Consider the following 10683-nt stretch of genomic DNA (forward strand, 5'->3'; position numbering starts at 1 on the left):
TGCAATCCCAACTGTCGATCTTCCAGGAAGTCAGGGTTGTAATTATCCTTGAACCAGCGCTTTGGCGGAAGTGCCAATCGAAAGCCTGGGAACATATCTTTCAACTGAAATAGAAACCAAGGATGAAGGAAGAATATTAAAGTATCCATGAAAATACTGAATTAGATAAGGCATTAGATAAAAACTTCTCTCTTCTTTCTGGTCTCATGAACTTAAGAGTCATGAATAGTTAGCATTCATGGAATAACCACTCCAAATCATACAATTAATTTCTAACTCACAGCTCTACTGATCGTTTGGGCAGTTAATTGGCCCCTCAGTTTTCCCACCTGAAAAATGGAAATAATAGTGTGCTTTGATGTTTTATGCCTTTATAGCAGTCAGTCACATAGTACTTTATTATGCACCATGATAAGTATTACAGTGACGAACATTTCACTGGTATTCACAGCAAGTAAGGCACTTTGGGATGCAAGGAGCTACATAACTAAAATATATAAAAACCCATTATGAGCCCAGAAGAATGAAAAAGTAATCGGAAAGTGTTCTAACACACACACACACACACACACACACACACACACACACACACACACACACACACCCCCTACCTCCCAGTAAAGACTGAAGAGCATTAACATTTCAAAATGTATGGATACAACACATCCCAGTGCTAATTAGTCATTTATTGGCATATTTACATTGCAATGAAAGTCTCTGAAATTTCAGAAACACTTTGACTTTGCTTTGTTTTCTGGAAAAACAGTGTAAAGTAATCAAGTAAAAAGAAGTCACACAACAAACAACAACACCCCCTCCCAAAACAATGACCATCTGATGCAAAAATGCATATACAGTGGAAACCAGAACCCAGGGCTTCCTTTCTCCCAGGGAAGGGACATGTTGAAACTGCTAGGATATAGAACGACGCCCCTGTTAATTTTTTCAGGACTGTTTCCTATTCATAGAAATGAAGGTCTTTCCCATGCTACAAAAGCTTATCTAGACCAGAGGTGTCAAAGATATGGCCTGCAAGCCAGATTCGGGTCATGAAGCTGCATCATCCGGTCCCTGCCTGGCACATGTGCCACACACGGCCTGGAACATGGACTGCACAGGGCACCTATGAGGGACAAGTATGGGAACCCCCTTTCATGCAGGATCCAGCAACCATAGCACCTGTCCTGGGACTCTGCCACCTGTTCTAGTCAGTCCAGTCCATGGGCCAGACATGTCAGCCTATCCCGGGTGTGTGCTGTATACAACAGTTCCTGGAATGGGCTCCAGGTGTAACAGTCCCAGACCAGCTAGAGTGGACACTGGATCCAGGATAAGGGGGGAGGGAGGTGCCGTGGGGGTCCCTACATGCTGGATCCAGAACCTGTTCCTACCAGTCTGGGGCCTGTGCTGCACACAGCACCATGTGGCCCATGTCCCAGACCAACTAGAGCAGGCACTGGATCCAGTACGTGGGGGTGGAAGGGGCAAGGAAGTCCATGGGCCCAATCTGACTCATGGGGCTGGCTCTGTGCCACTCAGCCAGACTGTGAACCCATCTTGTGCAACTCATCTGGCCCATGGGGCCAGATGACTCTGACACACCTGATCTGGACCAATGGTTCTCAACCTCAGCCTCCAGCCTTCGAGTCAGACTCCCCCCCTCTCCCCCCCACACAAAGCCAGTGTGCACAGCCTGTTGTCAACATGCTAACAAGACAGATAATCCTACTGCTCACCCTCTCCTTTCATATTCAGAGTAGATTGCTGCCCAGAATGAGCAGCAGCAGAATGCACCTATGCTGACATACCAGTGAACTCAGAGCTTTCATGCAGCTCTCAAGCCCAAGAGCTGAATACAGTTGCCATCTGCCTCCCCACTTCTTGTCCTTCCCTTGTGGGCATAGAGAAAAACTGATAATGGATCTCTTTACAGCTGCCTTCTATACATATTGGATTAGTCTCCCCATTACCACACCATCAAGCCCTCTTTTTCACACTAAACAAAATTGTCTTCACTCTTTCTTCACAGGCCAAGTTTTCCAACCCTCTTAAAATTCTTGTTCATCTCCTCAGATTCTCTCCATATTACCTACATTTTCCTTAAAGCATGGTGCCCAAGATTGTACACAGTAGTCCAGCTGAGGCCTCACCCACACACATGCCACTCCTGTTAATATATGCCAGAATGACATTTGCCTTATTTGCAACAGCACCACATTGAATCATATTCAGTTTGCCATCTATTATAATCACTACATCTTTATCTCCCACGTTTCTGCCTTGTCTGTTATTCCCACTTTTAAATTTGTGCATGTATTTAGGAAGGAAAACTAAATAAGAAAACTAAGTGCTACACATCTCTACTTCTCATCTTGCTCATTTTGGATCATCTTCCAATTTCTCAAGATCAGTTTAAATTTTAATCATTACCTCTGAACTACTTCCAAATATTTTCATTGAAGTGGCATCTGCATATTATGGAAATATTCTTCATATTTAATCCTCCAACTTTTCAATACAAATATTGACTAGAGACCCTGGAAGGGTTCCTTTAATTTGCTGTCCAACTTGAAAAGCAAGCTATTCTGAATTTGAGATTTCAACTAGCTGCCTACCTTCCTTACGAAAGTTCTAGCTACACATTTCTACAGGTCAGGGGTCCCATACCTTTTTGGAGTGATAGGCTTAAGTAACACAACTCTTCTAAGGCAGGTTGGCACTTCTGACCCAGTCCCAGCCACTTCCCCCCAGCACCAAATTGCTGCCAATATGCATGCAACTAGGCTACCGCAGAAGATCACAGAATCCCCCTTCTACCACTGAACTAACCCACCACCGGGGCGTAGATCCAGCCCCTGGGGCATACCACTGCCTGGATCTAGTACACTGCCACCTGCTTCCCTAGGTTGTTTAAAAAGATCATGGGGAACTGTGTCAAAAGCCTCCTACACTCTTTATCAGTGAGCCTTAACCTGGGTGCTGGTGATCCTTATATCAGTGATACTTGACCCCATGGTGCCTTGAGATAACTAGGAATAACGGCCACAAGTTGACTGAGAGTAGGTTCAGGCTAGACATCAGGAAGCACTACTTCACAGTCAGCGCGGCTAGGATCTGGAACCAACTTCCAAGGGAAGTGGTGCTCGCTCCTACCCTGGGGGTCTTCAAAAGGAGGCTAGATAATCACCTTGCCGAGGTTGTTTGACCCCAGCATTCTTTCCTGCCCATGGCAGGGGTTTGGCCTTGATAATCTGCTCAGGTCCCTTCTGACCCTACCTACTATGAAACTGTGAGATTCTTGCAGAAGTGCTGAAGGGTGCCACGCAGAGTTAGCATTGTAAGGCATACAAACATGATTCACAAGATAAACCCACAGATTACACAGGAAAACCACAGTGTTAAAAAACATTCTGACGGGTTGGGGTCTTTCTGAGTTCTTTGCAACAGAAGAATTGCTCTATTATTCTGTAGTTAAAAAAAGAAGAAAAAAAAAAAGAGTGAAAGCCAAGAGCTGGTATCATCCAAGGTGCACATGAAGCCTATGGGGGGGTGCATGGGAAACAGAGGTTGTTGGGGGTACACTCCAAACTGATCAAGAGATCCAGCTGAGAACCAGTGGTCTAGATGCATCAAATCTACTGTCAAATAATTAAGTTAGATTGGTTTGTTCTTGACAAATCCATGCTGGTTGTTTCTTAGTACTACCACCATTTCCTTCAAGTACTTAAAATTGATCATTAGATAAAATTTGTTTCAGTATATTGCTGAATATCAAGGTCAAATTGACTAGCCAGTAATTAATAATCCCATTTTAAATGGCTCCTTTTTAAAAAGAAACCTTCATTTTAAAATGTCAAGAAATGAGAAATGTCTCTCAAATTCCAAGGAGGAAGTTAAACAGCTCTGCTTTATTTCCCCTGCTAAAATTATATTGTACCATTAAGAAATATATTGAAAAACCCAGCATAGGTGCACATAAACTTATCTTTGGGTTTGGCCATAAACAGACCACAAATCAAGCAAGTTTTGGGTGTTCTATGTCTCTTTAGCCCTTGAAATACATATAGACTTTTAACTCACCATTGCCCAGACCAGAACCAGCATTAATTCATACTGAATAGAGAGAGATCAATTTATCACATCTGGTTCTTGTAAATCTTGATACCCAAGTGCCATGAAACAAATTAACTAAGTAGCTACTACTCTGATCTTGAAATTTCAGAAGGATTCTTTTAAGCAGTGGGGGAAGCAGCTGGAGGTCTCTGCCCCCCTCGCCAACCACTTGTCCTCTCTGCTACCGCACCTTCCTCTCTGCAGCCTTGGGAATCCCACTTCCCTTTCCCCCTTCATCTCCCCTACCCCCGCAACCTCTGTTTTCCATCCCCGCAACTTACTCGTTTCAGTTCCAGCTCTGGGGCACAGAGCACGTTTGAGCTCTGGCCCCACAATGGAGTAATAGCAGTAGGCACATATACACATGCAGTGAGGCTGCTCTTAAACACTGTTATTACAAATTAATCAAGTCTGGTTGAGCATGGTAATTATCACACTCCAGGAGACTCCAGCGTCATGTACATCAGCGTCCCTGCGCTGAAAAATGGCGGCAGGTCACTTTAACTAAAGTTTGTTCAAGGAGCTTTAGAGCACCCCCACTGCCATTTTTTAGTGCGGAGATGCTGATACATGCGATGCTCCGGGAGCTTAAATTGAAGCAGCTCTCAGAGCCGCTCTAATTAATCACCTCCCACCAACTCCCGGAGCATGTGTATAAACTCCCAGCAATGACAGTTCTGGCTGGCCTCAGAAGTAGGAGATGGAACAGCCATGCCCAGCAGGAGCTGGAGACAGAAAATGCTTGATTTGTGCTCCAGAATGTAGCAAGGTCAGAGCAAGAGTAAGAAAGAGCGAGGTGGAGGGAGACAGGAGGGAAGAGGCTGCAGTAGCTGCAGCCCCAACCCTGGGCTACAGCTGGAACCAGAGCTGGAGCAGCCACCTGCCCCTCCCCTAGTGCTTCATATTCAATTTCAAGAAAAGCCTCCCCATGCTATGTTGGTGGGAGGAGGGGAATGGGACCTTGTCTTGGAACTCAGCAAATATGGTGGCTTGGATGTCCAGTTGAGATGCAGTTCCAGAGCTACTATGCATAGGACTAGTCGGGATATTTCTGCATGGCGATGCTTTGCACCCCACAGATGTACCTAAAGATTCTTCGTATTTGCAACACAGACAAAATGCCAAACAGTCAAGCTAAAAGCTTTAATAATATAGAAAAGAGCTTTAAAAACATGTCTTGATACATTTTAGCCCGCTTCCAGTTTCTTTGACAGCCTACACTACTGCAAATAACATTTTTAATAATGTTCCTCAAAAGTTCCTGCAGCCTTCTCTGTAGGGACCAGGATTCAGGAGAAACAGAAGTATCATGCCAAGAGGAGAAAATGAGGCAGAATTCTACATCATACTTGCCAATTCTTGGCCCATTCCCTGACATGGCTAACATAGAAGATAAATTCCTCTGTAACCACAAATTTGGGGATTGGTCTGATCCTGGGAAGAGGAAGTGCCACAAGCCAGGACTCTTAGGGCACGTCCAGACGAGTGTGCATGTGTGGTATGAGGTGCCACACACAAGCAGGCGTTCCCCTGCACTGCTAATTTGCAGCATTGGAGAGGGGGGGCGTTGACATCGGGAGATCCCAGTATATTAAAAAACCCCCCAAAAAAACCCATGGTGGAAAAAAGCAGGGTGGCACATATGGTAGCAGTGGGTACTGCCCAAAACTGGAGCTTGGCCACCTGGAGCTCTGCTCCAGCTGCTGGCCAGGCTCCCTGCTGCCAGATCATCACTAATGGGGCCCTGGGAGACCCCCAGGACCCCAGGTAAGGCTGCTGGGGCCAGGCCAGGTGCTGGCCCCAGCCTCCTCTACCCCTCAATGTGCCACGTATCAGAGCGCGTGTGCACAGGTGTTCCCGTTCCCTGGAGACGAGCAACAGCGGCACATATTGTGCTGCTGCTGTTTGTCCCCAGGGAAACGCACGTGCCTGTATGTCTGGATCTGGCTTTAGAGTCTTTTAAGTACCAGCGTGAGTATCAGCATGCCCCAGTCAAGACCCAGCTCCCCCAGGCCTTCAGTCCCCCTGCTTCAGAAGGTGTACATTCATCCCTTCAACCTCACAAGCCTGTAACATTTAAGGAAAAAGGGGAAAAAAAAAAAATCTTTCTTGGCCCCTACAGACTACCAGCAAAAGCCCTGAAACTGACACCTAATCAAACTGCAAGATTTGCCTCTATGCCTCAACATGATGGTGTAAATATATAATTCAATACATCACACACTAAGCCAGAATCCCCAACGTTATCACACCATCCCTTTCAGAAACCCTTTTTTGGGGGCTGGGGGGGAGCAGCACAACTGCACCCCTTTTTGGCTTTGTCTCAAGTGAGCTCTCAGTACAAGGTTTGCCCAGTATTCCTGCTTTCATGTGGCCCTGGAGCCCAGGGGTGAGCACTACAGTTGTCCTCTACTTTCTGCTGATCCTGAATTCAGTGGGGAATTGGGATTAGGTGGAAGGGGGGGGGGGGTGAGGGGAAAGAGAGGCAAGGTGAACACTGGCAGTATTCTTCCCTGAGCTCTGATGCTGCACAAAAGCACGGGTTCTGGCCAGACCCTGCCCTGATCAGCTAGTGAGCTCAGGGCTCATGTGGAGCTTCATCAGGCAGTAAGCTCAGAGCTCATTTTACAGGTGCAAACAGCTAGAGTGGGAACCTGCACTCTCTCTCCTTTGTCCCATTCCTGGATCAACTACTGAACTTACTTTGTCCAACCTTAAAGCAATTCAAAGTTCTTTGCCCCTGCTACTTGGCTCAGAAAACCATTCCAAAGTTTTGCTATCCTAGAGCTTAGAAATTAGAAACCAATCAATTTAAAATGTACGTGTTGGTAGTTGTAACAATTTTATCTTGTGCCGGTGTTGGCTTTTGTTTCTTTGTTTGTCCAACCCAAGAACCTCTTCTTCCTCCCAAATATTTATTCCATGAATGTACTTGTAAAAAACCTCTCAATTTCTATTCTGTCAAATTAAACAAACCAAGTTCCTTCAGTTCTTTTATAAAGAAAGCTCTCTTTGTTTTGACTATCTTAGAAGCTGTTTTTCAGTCCTTTCCCAATCCTTGTTATTGGTGCCCAAGTGCACAATATTACACTCTATACAGTTCAACTTAATCCTATTTCTAATGTTCCATTCCACAAGAATATTTAAATATTCAGTTGTCTTCTGTGTTAGCAATATTCCTTATCTTAGTGCTGCCCACAGATTTCACAAGGGTACAGCTAATATCAGTACCAGACTTGCCAATAAAATTGTTAAAAACAAACAGGTCCTACAGCCAATCCCTGAGGCACACTACTGGCAACCAACCTCCAGTCAGATAACCCAACTTTCAACATAATCCACTCTAAGCCCCCTTTAAGTCAATCCTTTATCCATCTCACAAATGTTGCCTTGAACCCCATCCTGTCAAACTGAGCCAAGTTCCTAGGAGGCATAATGCCAAACGTTTTGCTTAAATCTACATAAATTAAGTCTACTGCATTGTTTTTATCCAATAAATCTATTACCCTGTCAAAAAAGAATATCAAATTAGCTTTATACAAATCTCTCTCAGAAAAGCCCATATTATACTTTGTCACATTTGGTGGGGCTTGGCTACTCCTAAAGCAGTGCTTAGATTCTTGTTAATGCTCTGAAGTTTGTCCACAAAAAGTCTTAAAAAAATTAAATCACATTAATTAGTCTTCTATTTGAAAGAGAATGAAATCTTTGGGCCTCTGTGGATTGTATAGGTAGTTTAGAGCTGCAGTTGGCAACTTCTTGTCACTGTGGGCCTGAACTTGCAACCTGGCCCCCTTATGCAGGCCACAAATCTCTGCTGTCTTGAAGAGTTTAACCTACCTCTGCTTACCCTCTGCAGATACCTGGCCCTCTGCAGTGAGGACAAGTGCAGGCACAAGAGAGCAGCTGGGAGGGCTGCAGAGAGGATTCTGTGGACAGGACAAGCAGCTCACTACAGCTGCATGCTACCCAATACTCTGTGCCAAGTCCAGACCTTCCTGGACCTGATCAAGTCTCTTCATTGGCTGCAGGTTGCTAACCCCTGGTTTAGAGGATGACCAGTAACAGGTATCAGGACCCAAGAAGAAAACATAGGCATGTGTGCTATATATAATCCTTACTTGAACATTCAAAACAGGCAAGACTATGATTATTGCACTCAGGGTTTCTGAGAGATTAAGTGTCAGAGCTTAGTAGACTCAAGGAAAAAAGGAACACAGAACAAACCAAATGAACAGAAGTTAACAGAGATGAAAAAAGGTTAATAGTGAGAGACAACTATAAAGCAGATATTCTTTAAAAATGAAAATATGCAAGCATCTTTTAGACTCCTGGAATAGGCAAAAAATGTTTACAAATATCAACACTTTGGTGCTTCTGCTGAATGACACTAAAAGTTTACAGTTTTACAAAATTTCAAATTATTAGCCTATATGTGCACTTTCCAAGTCTGGCAATCGTTCTTTATCAGCTTCTCATAATCCAAATCAATACTTTCAGAATGCATTAATTTAATACTTCATCTTAGCAGAAGATGAAGTATTTCCTGAAATACAGCTGCTCACAGAAAATGCTTGCTTCATCAGTAGTTTCAAATCACAACCTGAACCAACAGTGAGACATGGTAGACACTATCACAACAGGAGAGACTTAACCATTATGAGCATCTTTTCTTGCAAGAGTACCTAGTGGTATTGCCCTACTTCTGCATAAAGGCAGAGTTAAATTTTCTATCTATGGTAAACACCCTGTTATCTGGCATTTTACTAACTGACATTTCTATTAACTGGAATTTCTGGCCAACCGGCTGGAAGCTGAAGGGGCGAGGGGAGGGATGGGGGACAGACGGAAACTCACATGCAACAGCTACTGCCGCCACCACCCACTGCCCTGTGCTGCTGCTCCTGTGTGTGACTGCCACCACCCTCTCCGCCCCCCACTCCGCGAACAGTTCCCATCAATCCCACCCCCCCCAACTCTGCATCTGGCCGGAAACCCCTGTGCCTCAGGTAGCCGGCATTTTTAGATTACCGCCCCCCACTTCCTCACTCATGCCAGAAAACAGGGCTTTTACTCTATTTCGATGCATGTAGTATATTAATGCATTATAAAACACTTAACTTTCACTTAACCAAACAAACAATAGTTTTTTGGGAAAACATTTAAGTGGCAATTCTTTACAGAAGATCTAGTTCTCAGTGATTTCCAGTTATTAACATAATGACAAGTCAGAACTTAAAAAGTCTTAATACTCACCTTGTCATTAAGCCTGGAGAAGTCAGTGTATCTTCTGAAAACCACCCAACTTTCCTCTGAACTTCTCTTTACCAGTATTTTGTAAACCTGTTACACAAGAATGAATAAAATAACATCTTAAACAAAAAAGCACAGTACAGTACAATGACTGAAAGGCTAAAATCATCACTGTCTCCTTTTTGGTTCTTCAAAAAAAGTTAGCTATAAATGAGAAGTTCAATTAAAATATTAGATCAAGGAGTTACACAGATTAAATCTTAGATTCCATGTAAATAATTACAACTTCTTTTTTAATATTTAGATGTGTGGCAGGGCTCTGTTGGTGCCTGCCCCTTTAAGGGCTGGAGCAGGCAGCAGCCAGGTGCTTGAGAACAGCAGACATTTTGAGATCCAGGATAGATACAGGGTGTAGCAGCAGTTTTCTGCAGGCAGTTGTGAGAGACATCAGCTGGCGGAGCCGAGGCTCAGGAACAGCTTGGAGGTTTATGGGCTGGGACTATGGGGATGGAGGAGGCTCTTGTCCTGGGCATGACTTAAAACTGCACCCTGTCAGGGACGGGTGGCCTGGTGGGGCTCCTTGTGGTATGGGAGCTCTCAGGAAATGCCAAGCCCATTACCACCCTGGTGAAAGGTGGATTGGGGCGCCTTAATAACCCCGGCTCCCACAACCGGGTGGGTAACTGCGTAGTAGGGCCTGAGAAGGCAGATCCATGTAAGGGAGTGTGGGTTAGTTGCTCAGAAGCCTGACTTGAGGCACCCTCAAACGGTCAATGCTGGGGCCAGGACCAGAAGGGTCAAAAAGGCCAGGGGCCCACCGTGAGGGCCAGAGCCAGGGGTCCTGACTGGCCTTGGAGGTGAGGCCAGGGCTTGTGTGGCCAAAGGTCCTGGGGGAGCCACACCCAAGAGATGGAAGAGTGCAGGGAGATTGGCAGCCCAGAATGAGGGCGGAGTAGGCTGCCTGATGGGAAGGGGTGTAATTGGGTCCAGACCAGAGAATTATGGGCCCAGTGTGGGGCTGGAGATGTTAAGAACTTAGATGCCATCTGCAAGGCATGGGCTGCAGTGTAGGGGAGGTTCAGAGCCCCAGATAACACCCTCTGGCATCATGGCAGGAAATGGGCAGCCTCCCACCTGGGTAATATCTTAATCATTTTTCCATCAAGGCATGGCAGGAAAGAGGTAGGCGGTTAGGCCATAAGCAGGTGGGCAGGCTGACTTTTAACTGGCAAGGCCCACTGTTACAAGATGGAACTGAACACACACCATCCCCTCCTGACCATGAAAGGAAATCTTTGAAACAAAAGACAATGAAAC

At 45.1% G+C, this 10683-nt stretch overlaps 1 protein-coding gene across 3 annotated transcripts in view; it reads right to left on the bottom strand.

Moving 5' to 3' along the window:
• The window catches only part of SNX16 (sorting nexin 16), a 41194-nt gene that overhangs the window by 19045 nt on the left and 11466 nt on the right, over positions 1-10683 (bottom strand). For all 3 annotated transcript variants that reach the window (XM_025201809.1, XM_006021753.3, XM_025201810.1), the window contains exons 3-4: positions 9370-9456; positions 1-104 (exon numbers count right to left, since the gene is read on the bottom strand). The exon at positions 1-104 is cut by the window's left edge and continues 72 nt beyond it. In XM_025201809.1, coding sequence (XP_025057594.1) covers positions 1-104; positions 9370-9456 — 191 coding nt within the window. The remainder of the gene's footprint in view (positions 105-9369; positions 9457-10683) is intronic.

This window comes from Alligator sinensis, unplaced genomic scaffold, assembly GCF_000455745.1.
Source record: "Alligator sinensis unplaced genomic scaffold, ASM45574v1 scaffold340_1, whole genome shotgun sequence".
Classification (NCBI taxonomy): domain Eukaryota; kingdom Metazoa; phylum Chordata; order Crocodylia; family Alligatoridae; genus Alligator; species Alligator sinensis.